This window comes from Sphaeramia orbicularis, chromosome 5, assembly GCF_902148855.1.
Source record: "Sphaeramia orbicularis chromosome 5, fSphaOr1.1, whole genome shotgun sequence".
Classification (NCBI taxonomy): Eukaryota; Metazoa; Chordata; class Actinopteri; order Kurtiformes; family Apogonidae; genus Sphaeramia; species Sphaeramia orbicularis.
Window position 1 is genome coordinate 50,235,839 of NC_043961.1, and position 26,547 is coordinate 50,262,385.

Below are 26,547 nucleotides of genomic sequence, written 5' to 3' on the forward strand. Positions count from 1 at the left end.
ATTATGAAATAAAAACATTTTAATGCTGGTAATCTGGTGTTTTCTAATGTTTTAACATACTCTAATACTAGCCGTTAATCACGTCATGGAGATAATATGGGGAAAAAAAAAAAAAAAATGTTGTTAATTACAGTCTAGTAACAATAACAAGCAATGGATTTATGCTCATGTTAGAACAGCAGAGTTACAGTAATGTTATCAGTTGCAGTGTTTGTGATGATGTATTAGTGTCCATTGTGTCAGCTGATATGAAACTACAAGAAAAAAATTCCATGAATATACAAGTGAACAGCTGCAGAAGAACTGTCCACTGGAGTGACCACTGTGCATTAAAGGGTTAATGTAAATATTTCCATAATTTTTTTTTTTTTTTTTGCACTAAAACAAAGAGAAACATTTGGAGTTGTCATTATTTATAATATGTAATAATAGTGTTATATTAATTTTACACATTAAACCAAGAAGAAAATTTTGATTCATTATTTATAGGTTATTATTCTAGTATTTTACTTGAGATCACATTCGTCTGTACTAAAACGACTTCAACACCCTTGACTTTTAACCCATAAAGACCCACCATCTACCAAAACCATCTACTGATCTAAACTGTTTAATACCTGTTGATCCACTTATCCTATCAATACATGCAAATAATTGGTGTAAAAGACAGTTTGTCGCCTTTTTATGGTCATCAGATATGACCCTTTTGGACATTCAGAGGCTCCGTTGTGAACGTGGAAACCCATGGAGTTGGATCAATCTCAGTGTCTAAAGACGGTTTATGTTCAGTTAATAATAGATTTTGCTGAAAAAGTCACTTTTTCTTCAATTTTCTCTATTTTTGATATAATAATCCTCAACTTTTACTCTGAACTTTTATGAACATCTACATGATTAGGAAATGAAATGTTGGATAATACCTGATTTTCACTGGGAAAAAAGCACAAAATACAGGAGATAATATTACAATAAATGGTGCCAAACCACTTCAGGATGGTTAAATATAGAGAAAAATTCATTTTGGAACTGCCACAAATGTCACACTGGGTCCTTCTGGGTTAATATCTTCAGTGTAATTTTTTGCACTTTGCAGATTCATCCTGCGGGCTGGATTGGAACCTTTGGCAGGCTGATTTTAGCCACATGTTTGACACCTCTGTCTTAGAGGATTCTGTCTGTCCTGGGGTGTCTTCGTCTTTGTTGTATTTTCAGTCCCATGATACACCAAATGTTTCCAGTTGATGAACGGTCTGGGCTGTAGACAGGACAGTTCAGGACCCAGACTCTTCTACAGATTTGGAATTGGTTATATATTAAAATATTTAATGTTTTCAAACCAGATCCATATTTTCTGCCAGTTGCATGTCAACAATCTGTATCCCCTCAGGGGTCCAGATGCAGCTGCCACTGTCTTTGGTGTCAAAGTCCTGTATTTTGTGTAACCGCCTCCTTTCCACTGAGGAAAGGCAAAAGAATGTGTGCATCCCTCAGTAACAAATTGCATATGTTTGCTAGATACATACACCAGAAACATTCAAGATTCAACATTTGTTATTTTCAGTTCACTAGATGCACAGGACATACAGAGAAGTGAGATGCCATTTCTTTCTCACCTTGTTCTTAAGAGGTAAAAAAAAAAAAAAATGAAAAAACAACAAGAATAGACAAGTGTTCAGAGAACGCAAACCTCCGCCAAGCACCCCGAACGTTGTGCATGTGTGGGTCAACTATTTCTTTTTAAATTAAGCAGTTTTAAGGTTGTTCCATACAACAGAAAAAGTTGAAGCTTGGTACCAGTCATGTGTATGTCAAATTATATTAAATTCCAATCAATATTTGTTGAGTTATAATGAAAAATGTGTCATAAATGGGATTTTCAATGTTAAATTGAAATGTCCACAGAGTCCACATTCCACAGTGGATGTGGACAATTTTGTGCCAGATACAAGATATTGTTATAAGCTATGGGTGGATCAAATTGGAGGCTCATCAGAGTCGTTTTGAATTTTTTATGAATTTTAGAAAATTGCTCAATGATGAGAGATAGGAAAATTTGAGATTTTGTGAGCTTGAACTTTGGCCTACTTGGCCCAAAATTTAATGGGTTCGTCCCAGGGCCTAGGCCTATCTGTGGGTAAAATTTGGTAAAGATGGTGGTAATAGTTTTCCTGTAAAGTTGCTAACAAACAAACAAACACACAAAGCAAAGTGATCACAATACCTCCTGGCAGAGGTAATAAGAGGTTTAAAGAATAAACTATAATAGAATATAAAATATAGACATCAGTCCATTTACAATGGCAGTGGTAGTGCAAAACAGTAATGATTATGAGGTGAATAATGGATCAAAGCAGCAGCAGATATGAGTGAAAACATAATTACAACTGCAATTTAGCTGCATATGAATGTAATGCTATGAGACGTGGGTGATTTTATCCTGTATTCTACTACTTAAAGTACAAAAATAGTCCCATTATGCTAGTTTCTGTTCAATGTTGAGGTGGTTACTTTTAAAGGAAAATAAAATACATGTGCACACACTCAAGAGGAACTTCTCAGAGTGGTTTTCTGCTGACTGAGGTGTGACTTAGACCTGCGACCTGAAGCTCTGCTCCTCTGTGGGGTAGGAATTGATTTGGCCTGGGTGGCAGGTATTACCCAAAGTCGATGTTATTGTGCCCGCAGCGGAAGAAATAATGCCGATTACTGATCATGCTGATTGATAAATGGATGGCTGGATGGGGCAGCTATGGCTTTCAGAGTAATTCTGAAGACTCAAAGTGTATGAACTGTACCTGATCTTTTGCCAGTTAACCAAACTGTGCACGTTCCTAACAAAATTTTGGCTTTACTCAAATATACAACCCTAATCCAGTTAGCAAATGAACAAATCTAATCTCGTCTTAAAAAGTGATAAGTGCGTCAAGCTCCCATGAGTGTCGGCTCTCTTAGTCCTGCAAATAAATTGAAGTACTCTCAATAATCTAGTTATAAACGCCCCCATGGAGTGCTTGTCATATTATCCGACGTGACAAATAGATCCAAGCTCAGGCATCTGGCTCCCACCCTCTCTCTCTCACCCTGTTTTTACTCCCTGTAGTGGTCTTAACTGCCTCTATTCACTCCCCCTGTTCCACCTTCTTTCTTTGTGTTATACTTTTCTATTTGCCCTCCCATCCATCTGACACTGTCTGCTTCTTTCCTTGCAGAATACAGAAGCAGGAATACAGATACACCAGGCGCTTTTCACATGCCGTTAGCTTCATAGCGTAATTGCCTAAGTCACACACTATATGGACAAAAATATTGGGACACGTTGAATTCAGGTGTTTTTTGTCTAACAGGGGTCTGGGATACAAAACAATAACAGGGGGCTTTCACAGGTCTTCAAAGTCTTAAAAAGTCTGGAATTTTTAGACGCTGTTTTCCAGACTTTTTAAAGTCGCAATTTTGTGTGAAAGTCTTATTAAAGTATGGAAGAACATTTCTTTCATAGTGAAATTTTAGAGTTTGTTCAATGGCACATAATCTTGTAAGATAGGAAATACATGAGGAAAGCATATCAAAAAAACTTGATATGATTTCACTAACCAGTCAGTACTGGAATGATTCTATTGAAACTTGTTTGTGTGATATTCATGCACTTTTGTGATTTTCATACGTTTTGAAAAGTTTTTGTCAATAAAACATAATTTACTACAAAGTATGCACTCATTCATTCATACATTTATTAAAATGAACTTTTCTACCACAGGTACAATATTACCCCAAAAATTAGGCATGCAAGTATAAAAGTGCATAAAGTCAAGGTCTTGGGGGAAAAAATAGCAGTTTTGAAAAAGTCTGGAATTTTTATTTGGATAAAGAGCAAGCACCCTAAATAATGAGAAATGTCATAATATAGATTTATATTGTGATAAATATCATATTGATTATTAATATTGATGTTTATGTCTCAAATCAACATGAACAGGACATCTTATGAGCTGTAACCATGTGTTCCAACACTTTTGTCCATATAGTTTATAAACATTAATATTTCCTTAATGTTTAATGGGAGATTTTTTTACCTAGAGATGTAAAGAAAGTAGATGGTTAGTGTTGGCAGAAAATTATTGTTTCCTGTCAGAGCACGAAAAATATTTTAGAAATTTAGAGGCAGAACATTTAAAATCATAGTCATGGATACAAAACAAAATCAATGTTGAGAGAAAATAAGTAAAAATCATCTCATTGCATTTTCTAAGCAAATATAATAATTTAAACTAGAAGCACTCGGAGAGCGCAGACCTCTGCCAAGGCAGATCAGTGCCCCAGATTTGGATAAAAATTTCAGGAAATGTTGATACTGGCACAAGGAACAAATGATTCAATTTTGGTGGTGATCAGGGGTGGTGGTGGTGGGGGCCCACTGATCTGCCTTGGCGAAGGTCTGCGCTCTCCGAGTGCTTTTCTAGAAAAGACAGCGCAGACCTCCGCCAAGGCAGATCAGTGGGCCCCCACCACCACCACCACCCCCACCCCCGATCTCCGCCATATTTAATCATTTGCTCCTTGTGCCAGTATCAACATTTCCTGAAATTTTCATCCAACTCCGCCCGTAACTTTTTGAGTTATCTTGCACACAGACTGACAGACAAACAGACAAACCAACGCCGACAAAAACATAACCTCCTTGGTGGAGGTAACAAAACTAACCAATGCAATGATATTTATCCCAATATAAAACTATATTGTGACATTTGTCATTATTGTTTTGTATCCTACACCCCTGTTAGAAAAGAAACACCTGAATTCAACGTGTCCACATACTTTTGTCCACATAGTGAATGACTACTATGTATGTATGTATGTATGTATGTGAATGAGACTAACTATGTGATCGTCCGCAAACATGGCCTTGACCCAACAGTCCATCAGCTGTCAGAGAATGGCGAGGAAAAATGTTTGCCGCCCCAAAGTGTTCTATACGTTTTCCACGCATTGATAAATTAGTTGTCAATCAATATAATGGAAGACAGATGGAGCAAGAGTGGCTGCTTTTGCAACATGTACGCAGTCCTTTCAATATGCAGCAGCTCCGTCCAAGGCTGCCTTTAGATTAGTGTGTATATACAGTACATCTGCGCTGATAGTTCCCTCAGCGCCGGCGTCCTCCCTCATTAGCCCCTTGGCCTCGAGTGCAGCAATGATGCATTCAAGCTCATAACTGATTACACTGTGTCCCGGTGTGAGCTGGTGAGTGTCAACCCCCTGATTTATCACGGCAGGATCATTTTAACTCTGGACGTTTTACTATCAGAGCTCCCATGCGGTGTGGAAAAGAACGGAATTTAATCATAGTCTTTTCCACATGTGGATAGAAGAAGGAAAAGAGTCTGAAAAACATTTGCTTCCAGACAATTACACCACTTTTCTTTGGTAAAAAAAAAAAAAAAATATTCAGATGTATGTAAATTAAGTGATCAAAAAGAGTGTTTTTCATGTTTTTTTTTTCTACGGTTTGTTACAGAATCAACCAATCTTTAACCATTTTATCATTTTACTATTGCTCCTTTTCGTATACTAGAGCTCTATTTCACTCTAAATATAGACCAAGGCATTTCCAAATTTATAATGAAATAAAGGTCTTATGTACAAGTGCTGGAGCTCTTGACCACTAGCTAGTCTCTCCTTCTCCATGCACCTTGGAAATAGGTGAAGTGGTGCTAGAGCCTTCTATTTAGAATCACCATTTTACTATTACCCAGGAATTTGCTGTAGTTATATTTAAGGAGAAAGATGTAACTTCGAGTCTGGTGGTCTGGTTACACTATATGGACAAAAATACTGTGACACATCACACCTGCAGCTTGTAGGACTGTCCATTCATATTGATTTGAAATGTTATGATGAAAATGTTGACCATTGTTGTCAGTAATTATAATGATAAATGTCATATAAATATTTTTTTTCAACCTTAGTAATAGATGAATGAACCAGAGTTGTATGTGGGTGAAAATGATTATTTATGATAAGAACGAAATCTAGAGAACCTTTAAAACAATTATAATGATAAAAAAAAAAAAAAAAATGATGTTGACATTATAAACAAAAGTAACCCTTAAGGCAAAATAAATACAATGCAATGATATTTATCACAATATAAACTCATTATGATTTTTTAGCCCTTGTTAGCAATGAAACACCTGAATTCAAAGTGTCCCAATACTTTTGTCCATACAGTGTATATAAATCATTAGTGTTTGAGGTTACAGTTACCATTGCTTGGCAGTGAATTTACAGAGACTAGAAGGGAATATTTCTAGGCTAATTGGCACCATTAAGACATGGTTTTGGTTGAATCGCTTTTTAATAACTCAATTTAGGATGTCATTTTTTTTTACCCTCCAGTCTTTTTTAGACATGTTACTCTTTTCAGCAGCTCTATTCAGACCTATTTCTGCATCTGAAACATTAAAACCAGGTTTCTAAAGTAAGATTAGATAAGATAAGAGAAATTCAAATGTAGAGCAACACAAAACAATAAACATCAAATACAATAGAAAAATAAGGAGAAATATGAAACAAATTTGTTAAAATGACTGAATGGGATGTGAATATGAATAGGTATTTGTGCCTTACAATAAAAAGTACTGCACTGATTTTTTTTTTTTTTTTTTTTTTTTGGGGGGGGGGGGTTACATTCATTAATAGGGGCAGGTATTGACATCTTTCCCCCTTTTGTAACATTTGATGCCATTTGATTTTGATCACTTTTGTTAGATTTTGGTCAGATGAACACAGAATGCTCTAAAATTTATAATCTATCAAATTTAATCCTTCAGTTTAATCATGACAAATCTCTGGACAAAGATCCCCAGGATTTAAAGTGTGAAGAAAAACTGCCAACCCTGGCAGCCTCTTTCAGCTTTTTTTGGGCGACTTTCACTCAGTAGGACTTCCTTAAATCAAAGATAAATCACAGTCCTCATGCTGGGCCACGACAAGGAAAGTGAAGTCACAATCCACACGTTTCCAGCAACTCATGTCTTATTTTAGGGATGTGCATAATTAATGACATTTATCCAGTGCCGTTAGGAAAACGATGAACACCAAGATGGAGTCTGTGGCTCTATATGTAGCATCACTTTAGCAGAGCTTGAAAAAGCGAACAGAAAATTGTAATATTGTGTTACTGGTAGGGGTGTAAGAAAATATCGGTTCTGCAATATATCGCGATATTTCATTTCACAGTACTGTATCGATATTTTTAGGGATTTATTCAAATGCAGATATTGTGGAGGTTCATTTTTGTTTTTCTTTTTTGTTTATATTTTATTTATTATTATTTAACATTCTTTTATTAAATAATGTTAGTTCCTTTGTTGGGATTGAACTAAAATAATGTTCTGATGTTAGTTCTGAACTAATAGAATATGAACATTTGAACAGGATCTTAAACTGTAATGTCTGTAAAACAGAATTTAAGTTTGAACACAGGAACATTTTGTGCTATAGCATTAGATCCTGTTGGGATCAAATAAAAATGTGTTTAGTATTTGTGCATATTTCTGGTGTAATTCAATTCTTCAAGGAAATAATCATTTAAAAAAAGAAACAAGTGAAAAAAATTGCCTTTTTAACAGTATTGTGATATATCATAATATATCGTATTGTGATTCTAGTATTGTGATTTGTATCGTATCGCTAGATTCTTGCCAATACACAGCTCTAGTTACTGGTGAAAAAAGCTAAAGTGAAGCAAAAGTAATGATTGTCGTGTAATTCTAATGCTTTATTTGCATTGGTGTCAGGCAGTAATAATGGCAAGGCACAGACAAAAACACATTATTTCTGAGCTGGAGAAAAGACTCTGTTTAACACAGTCTACAAGATGATGTTACAGCATTTTGCTTCGTTTTGTTTATTTGGCTTAATAACACCATATATACAGAGGGAGATTTCCGAGTAGTTGGTATGTGTGAAATGACGCTCACATATCCTCCTGGAAGCAGACTCGGTAATCAGAAATATTAGTGCTGAGATCCCTGAGCTGTGTGACTCTGGGCCTGCTCTGATGAATTGGCTTTATGAAAATGCCACCGAGTGACATATTTAAACCATTCAGTTTGATACTTGAGTCCCTCTCTGCTCTTGTGTTAAAAGGCAGCCTGCTGCCCCACCGGTACTCATTTTAGTAATAGAGAGAGCGACTTGATGGGAGAAAGTACGTACGGAGACAAATTGTCCGAGATAACGTCAGAGTGAGTTCAACATAGATAGAACAAGCTGAGATAGATTTGGAATGGGTGAAAAGGAAGGAAGGACAGGAGACAGAGGGGACCGCACTGTGGAGGTAATGGGTTGGACTGAACGATAATCACATTCAGAGGGATGCCGGCTCTGCTGTGTAATACGGCGGGACAGGGAGCCAATCAGAGTGCATCTGTCACTGCCCTCCGACCCGGCTCTGTTCACATTTGACATGTCAATCAGAGAGGGGAAGAGGCTCTGATGTTCTGCCTCTGAACACTGATGTTTCCATGGATTTCATTTATTTCAAAGGCAGACATATGAGATCCATTGATTTCAGACGATCTGCTTCTTTTTGCTTTAAATCCCATCTGCCGTCCATGTCCAGCTTCAATGCAGCGCTAATTGCACTGACCTTAACACACTGCTCCATCTCTATATATCTCAGTTTGTGCTTGTGTTTTTTTTTCCCTGAGAGCGATGGACAGCTTGAGAGGCGCCAGCTGCTTATCATCATTAGATACCCATCAGCACATCACTGGAATTGCAAACATGTCATAAATATCAGCCACTTGTGATGCAGCGTATCGCGTGCCCCCTGCGCTTCGCTCGTGTATGAGCCAATATTTGTCAGCATCTTTGTTTTCAGTTTGCATGACAATGAAAATCACTGGTCAAAAGACAGGTTGTGTCATCTCCGCTGTTGGTTTTTGTGTTTTTTTGCACAGTGTCGGCTAAAATTTGCTTAGAGGTCTTATTTATGTCTTTGTGCATGAGAAATCAATATAAGTGAACTTTGTGTTGGTAAATACAAGTTATGCAAATTTACAGGATTTCAGTTCTGTTGCAACATGTTGATGGTCATATGAACTATGTTTTCAGGTCAAGAATGTCCAGTTTCATCACAATTAATGCTATATTTTCATGTCACAAATGGCGAAGTTATATTTTAACTGAATTTACCTGAAAAACATATATTCTATTCTTTCAGATTCCTCAATTTTTCTTACAAGATTCTATACTACATATCACATATTTTATTTTTACAGGTTGCAATATGGAGTATGGTGCTGATCCATCCTGCTTATGTTACGCCAATACATACATGAAGAATGTCACACGTCACTTTTTAAATCAGCAGTTTTTAATAATAAGCATTTTTATAAAGAAATAACAATTCTATATTGTTATTTACTCTTTAATATGATGATAAACTATACAATAAATAATTCTGATACTAGTTTTTGCACAGGGATCATTTGTGGAAACGGTGACATGGCTGCCGAGCATCAGTATGATGGGATCTGTAACAACCATGTCACATCCGTCCACTGACACATTTTGTGTTTTTGTGTCAGCTGTTATTGTTTTAGATCCACAATACGAACATTTATGAATAAGAGGAGAATTAGCAATAGTAAGTATATAAGTTTATTACTAATAAAGTACTGGTACTGACCAGAGCATCATGGGTAATGTCACGTCCGTCCACCAGCAAAAGTTTTCACATACACGTGCTATTCCAAATCCAATATTTCTGAAAATATAGCTTCCACTGTCAAATAATATCAGTAGTCTGTGCACAAATGTATTAGCATTATTTCAACACAGTTCTATGCATTTCTTACAACTTTTTTTTTTTTCTTTGGACAAAAATGGCCACTCATTTGACCCCCTAAGTAAATTTTAGTCGAGTGTCTTTCAGTGCCTGGGCCAAGGCACTGGCAGAACAGTGGGTAGGAATCTGCCGAAGGTAGCTAGTCCACTGTGGCTCAGATCTTTCTTTGAAGGCTTTAGTTGGCAGTGTCAATGTGTCGAAGCAGGAGCTGCTCTCCGGTGTTAAACAGGCAGTGACATGAACCAGCTGCTTCAGGGAGTAGTTTGTACCCTTCGGCTGTTGGCTTTTATAAATGAACAAGCCCGATTTGGTTTGACATTAAACCTGCTACTGCTCTTTTTTTTCTTTGTTTTGTTTGTTCGAGATAATTCACTCCTATCTTGGCCTGTTGTAGATAATAGTTCAAAGTGAAAAGAGAAGTTAACAAAAAGGCAGACATCAGCAGGGTAATAGCTTTCAATGTTACAATGTTTGCTTTCATTTTGTACCTTATGTGATCCCATTTGCCTTTTTCCAGTGAAAAGTATTTTCCCTTTATTTTAATTTGCTAATCATGTAGATCACAGGTGTCAAACATGCGGCCCGGGAGCCAAAACCAAAACCGGCCCGCCAAAGGTTCCAATCCGGATGCGGGATGAATTAGCGAAGTGCAAGTTAGGGCATCAAACTCAAAAATAATATCATAATAACCTACAAATAATGACAACACCATTTTTTTTCTCTTTGATTTAGTGCAAAAAACATTAAATTATGAAAATATTTACATTAACAAACTATCCTTTATGTTTATGTTTATGTTTACGCATTTGGCAGACGCTTTTTTCCAAAGCGACTTACAGGGGAAAACCAATTAAATCACTCAATCAATCAAATTTTATTTATATAGCGCCAGATCACAAGAAAGTTATCTCTTGACATTTTATATATAGAGTTGGTCAAAACCAGACTCTAAGTCAATTCTACAGAAACCCAACAGAATCCTCCAGGAGCAAACACTTGTGACTGGTGACAGTGGCGAGGAAAAACTTCCCTTTAACAGGCAGAAACCTCGAGCAGACCCAGACTCCTGGAGGATGGCCGTCTGCCTTGACCAGTTGGGGTTAAAGAGAGAGAGTAGAGAAGGGGAAAAAGAGAGAGCGATAGAGATAGGGACTGGGGGAGAGGGGGAGAAGGGGGGAGTAGGGGGAGACACATGGAGGCGGTTGAGGATAAGTGAGTGGTGATGATGAGGGCAGGGAAGAGGCCGGACCACCGCAGCAGGTCCAGAGATAATCGTGAAAGAATCTGTGGTTGTCCTGGGAAAAACCTTATTAGAATATTTAAAATGGAATGTTTGAAAGTGCTAGGACAGGAGGTGCTCTCGGAAGAGCTGGGTCTTCAGGAGCTTCTTGAAGATAGGCAGGGATGACTCTGTTCTTGTAGCACTTGGTAGAGCGTTCCACCAACGTGGAACGACCCATGAAAAGAGCCTGGATTGTCTTGTACAAGGTCTGGGGACCACCAGACTACGTTCCCCAGACGAGCGGAGTGGCCGTGGGGCGACATAAGCTTTTATTAGTGCACCTAAGTAGACAGGAGCAGACCCACGGAGAATTTTGTAGGCTAGGATTAAAGATTTGAATTTGATGCGGGCAGCTATGGGTAGCCAGTGTAACTCAATGAGTAAGGGGGTGACATGTGCCCTTTTAGGCTGATTGAAGACAATAACATTAACATTAACTTTAACAATAACATTTGAATAACCTGAACAAATATGAACAACCTGAAATCTCTAAAGAAAATGAAGTGCAATTTTAACAATATTCTGCCTGTTACTAAATGTTTTGTGTCTTTAATGCACATGTATATAAATGTAAATAAAAATTTGAGGCATAATATTGATAAAATTGTACTTACATTTCTTAACAAATTTCCTTTTTTTCAGGTTATTCACATTGTTTTGTTTGGATAGTTTTTAAATGTAAATATTGGCATCACTGAATGTTATTTTTTGCACTAAAACAATTTGGAGTTATCATTATTTATTGGCTATCATGCTGTTATTTTACCGGTCCGGCCCACTTCAGATTAAATTTAGCTGAATGTGGCCCCCGGAAGAAAATGAGTTTGACACCCCTGATGTAGATGCTCATAAAGACTCCGATTAAAGTTGAGTTATTATATCAAAAACAGAGAAAACTGAAGTAAAAGTGACTTTTTCAACAAAGATATCAATAACTGAACATAAACCAAGTGTCTCCATTCACTGTCATTTATCAGACTACATGTTTTTTTTTGTTTTGTTTTGTTTTTTTTACTGGTGAATCAATGTTGTAGAAGATGACAGTGTTTCCACGTTCACTACAGAGCATCTGAACGTCCAAATGGATCATATCTGGTGACCATGAAAAGATGACAAACTGCATTTTACACCAGTTATTTGCATGTATTGATAGGATTAGTGGATCAACAAGTATTAAACATTTTACATCAGTGGATGCTTTTGGATGCTGGTAACTGTTTGGGTCTTTATGGGTTAAGAAATGATTACGATAATCAAAAAACCCTGGTTTAGACCAAGGTTATTATCGTTAACGAAAACTAACGAAATGACGAAAACTAGAATTGTAAAAACATTTTCGTTAACTGAAATAAATAAAAACTACAGTTAAAAAATGAAAAAAATAACTAACTGAAACTGTATTGTGTGCTTACAAAACTAACTAAAATGTATAAAAATTCTGCATAAAATTCCCTTAGTTTTTGTCTTTGTCAATGTCGGATTGATACGAAATTGATTTATTTCGCTCGAGCAATTTTAGCTAGCAGCACCATATGATATTTAACGGTCCGTCACTAGTGGTTTACAGTCATCTTCTGGTCCCCACTCTACCCGGGAACATGGAGACTAAAGTTGGGAGAAATCAGCAGAGTCCTGTCTGGGATTTATTTGAATACGACGGAGAAGAAGAGAAAAGATACGACAAAACTAAAATTAATACTAAAACTATCCTAAAACTAAGCATTTAGAAAAAAATGAAAACTAACAAAAAAAAAAATAGCAAACCTGCTCTAAAACTAATTAAAACTAACTGAATTAGAGAAAAAAAGTCAAAACTAAATAAAACGAAACTAAAATGAAAAATCCACCTTGGTTTAGACACACCAGTCCTTTATCGGATTTCTTTCGGAGTACATACATACGTAGTGATGTTAGATTCAAACTTCTTGTTATTGTCTTCCGCTCATTTTTGACGGCGTAACTTCAGTTCTCTACGATTTTATTTGTGTTTACACATGCACAGATGTAAAAAAGAACAAAATCAATCAGATTAACCTGTATAGATGCAGGAAGACATCAGAGTATTGGGGAGAAATTCAAGTGTGTTAATCCGATTTTTCGTAATCAGATTACTGTTGTTTTCTGATAAAACATATTAGATTATCTTATTTACATTGTCAATTACATAATCTGACAGCTCCAGATATTGGATAATGATCGGAGTATTGGTGTGCATGTAAACAGGCTCACTGCCACAAAATGACAAAAAAGAGGAAAACACACAGGAAGAGCAAAAAGCACAAGTAAAAAAAATCTGATATGTAGTGAAGGTGCCTCAGTGATACCTTACTGCTCATTACGTAAAGGTGTTACACAACCAGGTGTGTACACACTCAACACACAAGCAAGTCTGTATCGTCACTCTAGTGCAGGGATGTCAAACTCATTTTAGTTCAGAGGCTACATACAGTAGAATATGATCTCAAATAGTTAGTAAAATAATAAAAAAATTACCTGTAAATAATGTCAACTCCAAACTTTGATTTTTTTTTTAGAATGAAAAAAGTAAAATTACAATATGAAAATATTTATATCTACAAAGTGTTCTGTAAAAAATGTGAATAATAAGGACAACCATGAACAACCGGAAATTTCTTGAGATAAATGAGTGCAATTTTAACAATATTATGCCTCAGCTGTTCAAGGTTATTATCGTTAACGAAAACTAACAAAATGACGAAAAGTAAAATTGAAAAAACATTTTTGTTAACTGAAATAAATAAAAACTATAATTAAAAGAAAAAAACGATAACTAACTGAAACTGTATTGTGTGTTTACAAAACTAACTAAAACAGATAAAAATTATGGATAAAATTCCCTTAGTTTTTGTGTTTGTCAGTGTTGGACTGATATGAAATCGATTTATTTCCCTGAAGCAATTTTAGCTGGTGACACCGTATGATATTTAACGGTCCATAACTTCTTGTCATTTGTCGTTTGGTTGTCTTTTCATCCCCACTCTACCTGGAAACATGGAGACTAAAGTTGGGAGAAAGCAGCAGAGTCCTGTACGGGATTTATTTGAATTTGATGGCGAAGAAAAGAAAAGATATAAAAAAAAACTAAAACTAAACTAAAACTAAGCATTTAGAAAATAACAAAAACTAATAAAAACTAGCAAACCTGCTCTAAAAACTAATTAAAATGAACTGAATTAGAGAAAAAAAAAAGTCAAAACTAAATAAAACTAAACTATAATGAAAAATCCAAAACTATTATAACCTTGCAGCTGTTCATTTGCATGTGCATTACAACTCACAGATCACAGTGGATCTACAAATACACAGAATGTTTAGTAACAGGCAGGGTATTGGTAAAATTGCACTTAATTTTCTTAAGAAATTTCTGGCTGCACATTTTTGTTCATTTTTTTGTGACAGGATAGTTTATAGAAAACAAAGAGAAAACTTTGGACATGTCATTATTTATAAGTTATTATGTTTTTTTTTACCAGTCCAACCCACTTGAGACCACATCGGGCTGAATGTGTGAATGTGTCCCCTAAAAGGATTTTGAGACCCTTGACTGTAAATATTTTCTTTTTTTTTTTCTATTTGTATTTCACAAACTAATCCCACGGGCAGGATTGGATCCATCGTTGGGCTGGTTTTGGCCCGTGAACCCTATGTTTGACATCCATGGTCTAATGAAAGTGCATTTATGAATCTTCCACTATTATTTGATTGTATCATTGTCCAGAAATGTTCAAAAATCCGATTAAACACTAAACAATGGAGTGAGAAACAAAGCTTTACATGTTGTTAAATCCATACATGAGGCTTAACTTAAATAAGACACTTGCAGCAAAACTAATATAAACAGATGGAAGATATTTGTCATCTGTGTTAGAGTTTGCCATCACTTAAACCACAGGAGTCAAACATGCGGCCCAGGGGCCAAATCAGGCAAAGGGTCCAGTCTGGCACTTGGGATGAATTTGTGAAGTGCAAAAATAGATATTAAGAAATTAACAATCATTTTAGTTCATGTTCCATATTCAGGCCATTTCAATCTCCAGTGGGTCAGACCAGTAAAATTCTATCATAATAATCTATAAATACTTACAATTCCACATTTTTATCTTTGTAAATGTAAATATTTTCATGTATTTACACTAAAGCAAAGTATAATTTCACAAACAATGTGAATAATCTGAACAAATGTGAAGAACCTGAAATGTCTTAAGAAAAATAAGCGCAATTTTAACAATATTCTGCCTGATACTAAATGTTTTGTGTATTTGTGGATCCACTGTGATCTGTACGTTACAATGAACATGTGCACTGTAAAAAAAAAACAAAATAAATCCTGTTGTTTTTACGGGAAAAAACTGGCAACTGTGGTTCCCAGAACAATACTTTAAAAAACACATCCAACTGTAAACATATTTACGGAGTAACATGTAGATTTAACATTTTAAACATGTAGATTTAACATTTTAAACATGTAGATTTAACATTTTAAACATGTAGATTTAAATGGTAAATGGACTGCACTTGTTTAGCACATTTTCTCCACCTTCATGGTGTCCAAAGCTCTTTCCAAATCCACCAGGTCCAACTGGGAACAATTTAAGGTTCAGTGTCTTCCATGGACACTTTGACATATGGACAGTCAGAGCCAGGATTCGAACCACCAACCCTTTGGTTATTGGACGAGCCGCTCTACCAACTCTACCAACCCATTCATTTACAAATTTAAAATGTTACACTGTTAAATGTTTACTTTTTTAGAAATATATACATATATATATATATATATATATATATATATATATATATATATATATATATATATATTTATATATATTTATATATAAAAGCAAATATGCCGTTATTTCAACATTATGGTCTTGCAATTTAAACGGCACCACATTGTATTTCAATGTACAGTTTTATTTTCTAAAAACAATAGAAATACATCATTTCTACATACAAATCTAGTTTTGTTCACATACACTTCCTGTAAGAACTACAGCTATATTTGATTTAATTGTTAACACAAAAATCTTTTCAAATAAACAACTTTGCATTGTATTGTCACTTACAGTTTTTTTATGTTGCAATTTTACAACTTTTAGTGTTAATTCTACAGTCATTTTTTACAGTGTGGAAATCATAAACTGAGGCAGAAGTCTGCAGTCAAGCAATTCACATTGTTTGAAAGGACAGTTTTTAGGTATAAACATTTTCATTGTTCAATATTACTTTTTTCACTGTAAAATATAGAGAAAAGTTTGGAGTTGACATTATTTATATATTATTATGTTATTATTTTACTGGTTTGGCCCACTTCAGATCAGATTTAGCTGAATGTGGCCCCTGAACTAAAATGAGTTGGACACCCCTGACTTAAACATATGAAAATAGAACATTTCTCTTTAGTCTTTCTTTACCCTTCAGGCATATTGTTGTCCCTGCCCACACAGTGGAAGACCTGGCCTCCTATGACTATACGAGGTGTCATGACCTTAATTCCTTAAAACCTGACTCAACTATACTGTGGTCTATTACCACATAAAACCTGTTTGCCTCGGTGGTTACATACCTGCATGTCAGTCATGTTGTGGGTGACTTCTTGGAGTTGTATTCTGCATCACCTCCGCAGTGACTTAAATGAGAAATGTGTTGTTTGGCCATAACAACTCACTTAAAAATAGGTCATTGTTCTCTCCATATTGTTTCCTCTCGTTGGGGGAGCTTCCTGTGTGTAAGTGGAAGTGTGAATCAGATAGCAGCAGCTATCTGTTCAAAGGTGAAGACGGAATATTGTGTTTTTGGAGACCGGCATCGTTGCCTTTGGCCTCAGCCTCATTCAGCATCTTCTGGGAATGGGCCGAGTTTCTGAGCTTGTTTACTTCCTTTTTGTTTTTCCTGTGCAGGCGAATCCTCTCGAATCCCATAATAACCAAAGAATATGAATGCGAGACTATTGATTGAACATCTGTGAGAAAGTAATATCATGGCCTCAGTGTTTCAGCTCCTTTTTCTGATGTCTTTATTTGGTTTTCTTGACTCGTCTAATGTGCTCGTTCTAAATCCTAAATGAAATCAGATTTATGAGGCGTGCTTAAATTACACCGAAGCATCAGCAGCCATTCCGTGACAGTCCATGTGTCTGTTTTTGTTTTTTTCTGTCTTTTTTTTCTAGATATATAAGTGTATGCGTGCGTATCTGTGTGTGTGCATGTGTGACGATATGCATGTTCTGAGTAATGGGCTTTGTGCATCCTCTCTTGCTGACGGCCAGGATGTATCCATGGCAACGCCAGGTCGATCCTAGCTGTAAGCGGAGCTGGTGAGAGGGACTTGAAAGGGAGTGTTAAACCTCTCCTCTCATCTGCCCTGCGCTCCTCTCACTCTGACCATGGCGAAATGCATGGTCTTGTTGAAATCGCAGCCCCAGGGGTGTTTAGTTGTAACCGTGAACACTCACATCACAACACTGCCACCTTTTGACCCAATGCGAATATGTGTCCTCAAACCATTAATATATTGTTTTTTTCCCCCCTTTTTTCTAAGTGAGTTCAGGGTTCATTTTGGGAAAACAAATAATTTTCCTCAAGCTAAACCTAAAAGCACCAAAGCTTTTCAGGATGATTTCACAAAGAAAACTATTTAGGGTAATTTTACTAGAATGAAGACACATGACTTGTTCAGACTGATGTTTTTACCACACTTTTTTGTTCGGTTAATTGGGCTTTTTGAATCCTGGTTTCAACTACAGAATCTTTGTCAAGTTTATTTGTTATCTGGCATTTAATTTTGTACTTTTTTTTTTTTTTTGTAACATATAAAAGCATCATATAAAAGCAAGAAACATCAAAGTTCTGCTCGACATGAAAGTCTTGTCCCAGAAAATCTTTATACAGAGAACTTTTATCATCGTAATTTGCAGTGTTTCAGAATGTTTGCCTGTGTATGAGGTCCTTTAATGCTTTGTCATTGCAGTTTCAGCCCTGAAGAGAGGCTGCAGGATTAGATGCACCACTGCTGCCCTCCAGTGGATATCCATACACATGCACGTTGAGATAGGGATTTTAACAGGAATGACTTATGTCTGGGGCAAAACTAAAGACATAAAATGAGAGAAAAATGGTGAGGAATGTTGCAACATAATCATGTTTTGAATTTATCTCTTTTGAGGAGAACATAAATGCCAAAACAAATATAAATAGACCCCAAATCTCTCTCTCTCTCTCTGTGTGTGTGTTTGTGTGTGTGTGTCTGTAAATCTGCACTGGCCGCTTGTTATTAAGACATCTTGGCAGTGAGTATATTAACCTAGCCGAGTGATGTTGTTTAGAGGGTCACTGCGCTCCTTTGCACAGATTAATTTCCTGCACGGTGGTTTCGCAACTCGCCATCTTGTGCCAAATGTGAGTGTTTGTGAATATTCATGCAGCAGTACATCTCAGAAGGCCTTGGGACAGCAGCTGAGGGAGCTCGCTGACCTTCTTGTTAGGTCGGGCTGGATGCTGGAGGCTATCTACTGATCACTAATACATATTCAAGAACTAGAAGCTATCCGGCAGCGCTGCTTAAGCAGACTCCAGCGTAGAACCAGATCAAGGCCGAGCCAGTTCTTTTATCATCAGCAGTTTTTTTTTTTTTTCTTTTTTTTTCAGTCATAGTCAATCCTCACATCTGCAGCTAAACACATATTGACCAAGCCTGCTGCCTTTCTCACCCTTTTACTTGATATTAGAGTTTCTCCTTGATAGAAGCCAACTGTAGCGTTGTCATGGTTTTAAAAGCTCAACACAACGGGCCGGCTGAGTTAATGTGTTTGCCATTACAAGTTTAATGCAGCTTTTCTTCTGCGGTGTTTTGCACCATCATTAGCTGTAGGTTTTGATTGTAAAGAGTGCTGTCATCCCCTAAACGCATCTTACGTTTCATTTTCTGGCACCATCATGAATCTGAAAATAATCTCAGCAGTCTAATGGAGGTGGATCGATACGCAGATGGATCAGTCTCTTACATTTCCTTTTCATATCACAACCAACACCACCTCTGGGAATCTGCATTTACCTCCAGATTCAATAATGAGAGGATCCATTTAAGATGTTTTTTTTTTTTTTCTTTTCACCACTACTTGTGCGTATTTGCTTTCAGTTTAATCTGCTTTTCAAAGACCTGCTTGCAGCTATGTAGGGGTTTATAATTTGAACAGAATCAGTCGATAAAATGAGCCATTAGATTGAAATAACAATGAGAAAATGGAAGTCTTGATTAAATCTCTTGACTCTCCTCCTTGGTGGTGGTTCTGTTATTTCTCAAACTGGCGAATTAAGCATCACACATTAACTTAATACTTCTTCTGTTGTGTTTTCTCTGCCCTTTTTAAGCGCTTTGTAAGAGTAGAGCAGCACCTGTCCAAGATGTACACAATCAAATACCGAAGCCTTCCACTGAAACAAGGTTATTATTGTACATTTTATTTGTCCCCACGTCCAATTCCTCATCTTTAATTATTTCAATAACACCTAAGTATTATTTGCATTTGATTATACAACTGTGCTGAGATCCCTGTTTTCCAGGGGAGGAGTGACAGTATCTCGAACAGTAAAATCAGCAGAAATAATCAGCTTATTTAGTGCTTTTTTGGAGTGTACACTAGCTGTGGCTGCGTCAAGGTTTTTTTTTTTTTTTTTTTTCCTGTAAATGCTGAAATTCTGCCCCGGCACGGTGACCTGTGGCTCGGCCCTGCGGGAGTATTCTGTGTCCTGTGCTCCTCATGCCCTCACTTTCTTTCCCCTCCTCCAACTACTCCTTCATTCCTTCTTCTTCTTCTTCTTTTTCTTCTCCTCTCTTGCGAAAGTGCTCTGAGGTTAGGATCTGCCCCTGAGACACAAGGACGAACCCAGGAACGGCATCTCAGTTCAACGCATCAGAGCAGATGTGAATGGCAGAGTTGTATGCGTTCCTGTTTCAGGCTGCGATTTCGACTTCAGAAGACTTTAGTTTAGGACGTGTGTTTGACTGAGTTGCTTTGATTGACATGTCTTTGAGGAAACACTGTCAGAATTAATACTGTCCAAGGGTTTTTTGAGTGTTTTGAAGATCAGTGGTAGTTTGTTCAGTCAGGATTTGGGACTTTTGGACAGATTTGTGTTTTTGGGGTTTTTTTTGGTTTTTTTATTAAAGCAGCATTGAGCTCTTCATCCAGCCACCATGCCGGTCCGGATCATGTGCACCATTTCCTTTTCTGCCGATGATGAGCCAAGCAGAGGATACGGCAATGATGGTTTTGATGACCACTATAAGCGAGTCAAGAAGAGTTACAGTGATGGAGGCTCGCAGGAATACCTGGATAGGTGTAGTCAGGTGGGTGATTATGAGGAGGAGGAGGAAGAGGAGCTCCAGGAGGTGGATGACTTGGCCACTTTCTTCAGTGGTTGCTCCCTTCATGGTGCCAACCATGTTTTTGTGGAAGAGAAAAAGTTTGGAATTCGCCAAGGTTTGTGGGCAGTGGTCTTCACCACAGCCCTGTCTGCGTTTTTGTTCCAAGTCGCCGACCGTGTCATATACTATCTCCAATTCGATCACATCACCATGCTTGATGAAAGAGTGGCCCCAAACATGACCTTCCCGGCTGTCACCATGTGTAACTACAACTTTGTTCGGAAGTCTCAGATGAGCTACAGCGATCTGATTTTCATGGGGCCTCTGCTGGGCTTCGAAGAAGGCATGGCACCAGGGTTTCCACTGGCCCCGGAGCCCGACCGCCCGCCAGGCTCCCGCTTCAGCCTGGACGAATTCTACAACCGCACTCGGCACCGAATTGAAGACATGCTGCTGGAGTGTAACTTCAGAGGCTTAGAGTGTGGCCCTGAAAACTTCAGAGAGGTAAGTTATAGCAGGAAATACAGCTGGAAACATGTTAAAAATGGTGTCAATGTTTGATCTTTCTGGGAAGAGTTGGTGACAGCAGACCAAATATGGAAACAGTGGGTGCAGGTTGTTACTCGGTGAGTTCAAGTAGTACGTTATATGCACCTGGTATACTTTGACTGGTAGTTTAGATTGAATGGAAATATTTTATTTGCTATCTAAATTTGGAACATGGCCCCAAAAAGTAGAGAGGAAGTAGTTTCAGTCAAGATTTATTGAGATAAGATGAGGTCATCCAGTAAAGTCTACTACTAAAAACCAAACTATAACCAGGACAGGAAGATAAAAGTGTTAAACCATCACAGCTCACATACAGTGACTATGTAGGACACAGGTGTCAAACATGCGGCCCGGGGGCCAAATCCGGCCCGCCAAAGGGTCCAGTCCAGCCCTTGGGATGAATTTGTGAAATGCAAAAATTACACTAAGAAATTAACAAACATTTTAGTTCAGGTTCCACATTTAGACCAATTCAATCTGAAGTGGGTTGGATCAGTAAAATACTATCCTAATAACCTATAAATACTCACAGCTCCAAATTTCTCTTTTTGTAAATGTAAATATTTTCATGTATTTACATTAAAACAAAGTATAATTTCACCAAAAATGTGAATAACCTGAACAAATATGAACAACCTGAAATGTTTTAAGAGAAGTAAGTACAATTTTAACAATATTCTGTCTGTTATTAAATGTTTTGTGTATTTGTAGACCCGCTGTGATCCGTAAGTTATAATGAACATGTGTAAATGATAAACTGAAGCATAATATTGTTAAAATTACTCTTATTTTTTCAGTTTGTTCATGTTATTCACATTGTTTGAAAGGATAGTTTGTAGATGGAAACATTTTCATTGTTTAATTTTACTTTTTTCACTCTAAAACATAGAGAAAATTTTGGAGTTGGCATTATTTATATATTATTATGTTATTATTTTACTGGTCCGGCCCACTTCAGATCAAATTTAGCTGAATGTGGCCCCTGAACTAACGTGAGTTTGACACCCCTGATGTAGGAAGTCTGATAAGGAGGAAAGATTTTATTTATCGTCCTGTTGTAATGCAGTTACGTAGAGTCTGGAGCCATCACTACTTTTTTTTTCAAAGTCAGCACATCTTCTTGAATTATACCTCATTGTAAATAAAAAAAACAGACATAGTAAAAGCAGCTTCCATTACTTAAAGTGGCAGAGCTGGCATACAGCTGTTGTTATTGAATTAAACAGGCAGCAAAGGAGTGTTTTTGTTGCCCACAGGAAACTTAAGGGCAATCTTTTTGCTATACAGACAGTTCGCGAATTTTCTGATCTAGCGGTGCGGCGGCAAACTGTGTTCCTTGACTGTGCATAAGAGACGGAACACAAGTGGAATACTGAATTACTGTGTAGTGTTGACAATATCCAGCTATTGGTTTATTGATTTGCTTGACCTTTGCACAGTCATGGACAGGTGGGTGCTGAATACTAATGGGTGTCATAGAATTACATGAGATGCAATTACGTCATTGTGTTAATGTATGTGCCTGACACACTGTTCCCATTTACACTAACCTGAGATTAGGATGTGTGTGTTAATGCAAAACTTATTATTTGTTTATAATTATGTTTCTGGTCGCAATATTCCAAATTGAATTAGTAGTAACGGATGTTGCATATGTTTTAGAACAGGGATGTCAAACTCATTTCAGTTCAGGGGCCACATACAGCCTAATATGATCTAAAGTGGGCCGGACCAATAAAATGATATAAATAATAGGATAAGAACTGATAAATAATGTCAACTCCAAAGTTTTCTGTATGTTTTTGAGTGAAAAAAGTAAAATTCCGTGATGAAAATGTTTAAACCTACGAACCGTACTTGAACATAACATGAACAAAAATGAACAACCTGAAAGTTCTTAAGAAAAAAAGTGCAATGTTAACAATATTATGCCTAAGTTAATCATTTAAACAAGTGCATCACAACTTAAAGATTTCGTAACAGGCAGAATATTGTATAAAATTCCACGTACTTCTCTTAAGACATTTCAGATTGTTCATATTTGTTTAGGATATTCATATTTTATGTAAAAGGATAGTCTGTAAATGTAACTTTTTTTCTAATTTTACTTTTTTTTTTATACTAAAACAAAGAGGAAAATTTGCAGTTTTCATTATTTATAGGTTATTATGATAATATTTTTCTAGTCTGATTCACTTTAGATTGAATTGACCTAAAATGATTTCAATATCCTTGATTATTAATATCTTCAGTGTAATTTTTGCATTTCACAAATTCATCCTAGGGGCCAGATTGGACCCTTTGGCAGGCCGGTTTTGGTCCCCGGGCTGCATGTTTGACACCTGTGTTTTAGAATAAATCATTAAAATCCATGAGGTGAGTCTGGTATAGAAATTTAAACGGATTTACATACAATACTTTTGTTTTTCTCATAAGATAATATATTTACATGTCACAGGCAAAATTAGAAGGCAGAGACAAGCAGAGTGACATGATGTTAAACATTAAAGAGCTGTCTGAGTAGGTGATTTTTCTCATTAGGGAGTCAACATTGAAAGCAGTTCTGACATTATGGGGTTGGGAGCTTCTGAGGAACAGGATCACGGAGCTGGGGGGGAAATGGGGGTGGGGGTGGGGGGGCAATGTGACATCAAGGCCTCAAATGAGGATCGTGTGGGGGTGAGTGTGTTTCATCCCACCCGGTGGCTCATGAAGTAGAAAGAAAGAGTCTTTTTGGATTTTCTAAGTACGGTTTGTGTAAGTAGGATGAATTTAATCATCCTGCAGTGTCATAGAATCATAGCAACAGGGAAGAATATGAGACACAGCAGAGCAAGGAGAACATTTGGAAAATTAAAAATACATTGCATCCATTATAGCAAAAGCAGATCACTTTAGCTCGTAGCGATTCACTTGTGGTGGAAGTGATTGTTAGGCTGTATAGGTTTACAACTGCGGCTTTCCTATACTGTACATGTTGACACATGGTGGAAAAAAGCAACAGAACTTAGTAATAGTGTAAAAGCTGAAAGAAAAGTGCTTCTTTGACAGCAGATGATAGATGTTTCATTGCACATTTTCTTGCAGGTTTCAGTGTTTTACCGAGGCAAAAACTGAAGAAAATGTTCAGGTTGGGCAATCAGTATCACAAATGGAAAAACTGTTGGATATGCACACTGTCCTTGAGCTGAAATATGGCCCGTGGTATTTTTTGTTGATATGCTTTATAAAAGACAAAAGACTGTGACTGCTGTGCACTGTACCATTTTATTGGCAGGGAGGAAAGGTATGACCAAGCCTTTTCTCTCAGACAGACGTTATTCCAGTGTTGCAGTTGAAAACTCAGTCTCACTTTTATAATGTCTCTCTCTGAATTAGATGTGGTCAGCCTTGGGTCACATTAAACCACTATACCTTTTAGTGAGGGTGAGACAGAGTGGCAGTCTCACTGTCCTTACAAAACCAGTTAATTTTGTTCTTTTATTGGAAGGAAAATGTGCAATAACTAGTCTTATGGTGTTCAAGGATACATGCAGTAATTAATGATGTGTGGTATGATTTATTAACCTAGACTGTGTAATATTTATAGTTTTTTGTTTGTTATTGAATAACATTAATAGTAGTTTAAACTCATTTGTAGAGAGGCTTATGTTCTCTGGATTGTCTAAAACACATTTCTTTGTACAGCAAAGATTAACCTTCTAATTTCAATGTATTTTAAGAATAGAAAATATACAGTCAATAACACAGAGAACATACATGCATGTAGTTTATTTGCTTAGAGGTCTTATTTTTGTCTTTGTGCATTAGAAATTAATATAAGTGAATCCCCAAAGGAACTTTGTGTTGGTAAATGCAACTTATGCAAATTTACAGGATTTCAGTTCTGTTGCAACATGTTGATGGCCATATGAACTATGTTTTCAGGTCAAAAATGTCCAATTTCATCACAATTAATGCTATATTTTCATGTCACAAATGGCCAAGTTATATTTTAACTGAATTTACCTGAAAAACAAATATTCTGTTCTTTTAGATTCCCCAATTTTTCTTACAAGATTATATACTACATATCACATGTTTTATTTTTACAGGTTGCAATATGGAGTATGGTGCTGATCCATCCTGTTTATGTTACACCAATACATACATTAAGAATATCACACGTCACTTTTTAAATCAACAGTTTTCTAATAATAAGCATTTTTATAAAGAAATAACAATTTTATATTGTTATTTACTCTTTAGTATGATGATAAACTATGCAGTAAATAATTATGATCCTAGTTTTTGCACAGGGATCATTTCTGGAAACGGTGACATGGCTGCCGAGCATCAGTATGATGGGATCCGTAACAACCATGTCACATCCGTCCACTGCCACATTTTGTGTTTTTGTATCAGCTGTTATTGTTTTAGATCCACAATACGAACATTTATGAATAAGAGGAGAATTAGCAATAGTAAGTATATAAGTTTATTACTAATAAAGTACTGGTACTGACCAGAGCATCATGGGTAATGTCACGTCTGTCCTGAACACGGCTGCTTCATTTTAAGGAGATATCACAATTTGTCCAAAAATATGACTTAGGCAGTTATGCTATGAGGCTAACAATATGTACAGTTGCGGAAAAAATGATTAGATCACCCTTGTTTTCTTCAATTTTTTGTTCATTTTAATGCCTAGTAAAACTAAAGGTACATTTGTTTGGACAAATATACAAAAATGGACAAAAATAGCTCATAAGAGTTTAATTTAAAAGCTGATATCTAGCCATTTTTCATGGTTTTCTTGATAACAACTAAAATCACTTAAGCTCTTACATCAATAGCTATGGCATTGTACTGACAAAAACAGTGCTTTTAGGCATTCCATGTTTTCTTTTCTGTCTTTTTTAGTCACATGATACACACAGGAGTTAGTACTTGATTGCATAACCATTGTTTTTGATGGCTTTTGATGGTCTAATATTTTTTTCCATGACTGTGCTATATCAGCTGACATCTATACATACTGGTTGTTTCATGGTGCTAGGTTTGCTTGCTTCCCAGTTATTCGCCTCCTGGGTCGCAAATTTACTTCGTCTGCATATTGAATGTTGTGATTGATGCAGTGTTAGCTGTGCAAGACATTGAGTGGACGGTCACGGGGCATCTGGTGACAAACTGTTGTTATTTTTAACTTGTTTTGCTCTTTAAAAACAATGACGAGACAAGAAGGACATAAAATCTAGCCTGGTTTTAGTCTTGACATGGCCTCAACCCCCTGAAAGTCTTTCCTCAGGCTCATTACACTCCAGCTTTGGACATGACTAGATCTCGGTTTAGGTGGTCTTGAATATAACTCTACCCTACACCCACCTGAGAGCGACTATAAATATGTATCAGTCCATCTTGAGGTGTGAAGCTGCAGACAGATGCAGGTGTTTACCATCATGGGAGACATTTACAACTGACTTTATGCTTTAAGGTG

The 26,547-nt window shown here is 36.7% G+C and overlaps 1 protein-coding gene across 2 annotated transcripts in view; it reads left to right on the top strand.

Moving 5' to 3' along the window:
• asic1b (acid-sensing (proton-gated) ion channel 1b) overlaps positions 1-26,547 on the top strand; it is a 335,432-nt gene that overhangs the window by 211,921 nt on the left and 96,964 nt on the right. The window contains exon 1 of one of the 2 annotated variants that reach the window (XM_030134866.1): positions 20,352-21,026. The exons of the other annotated variant lie outside the window; for it this stretch is intronic. Within the exon in view, the coding sequence (XP_029990726.1) occupies positions 20,352-21,026 (675 nt within the window). Of the gene's footprint in view, positions 1-20,351; positions 21,027-26,547 lie in introns of those variants that run through there. 2 annotated transcript variants of the gene reach the window in all.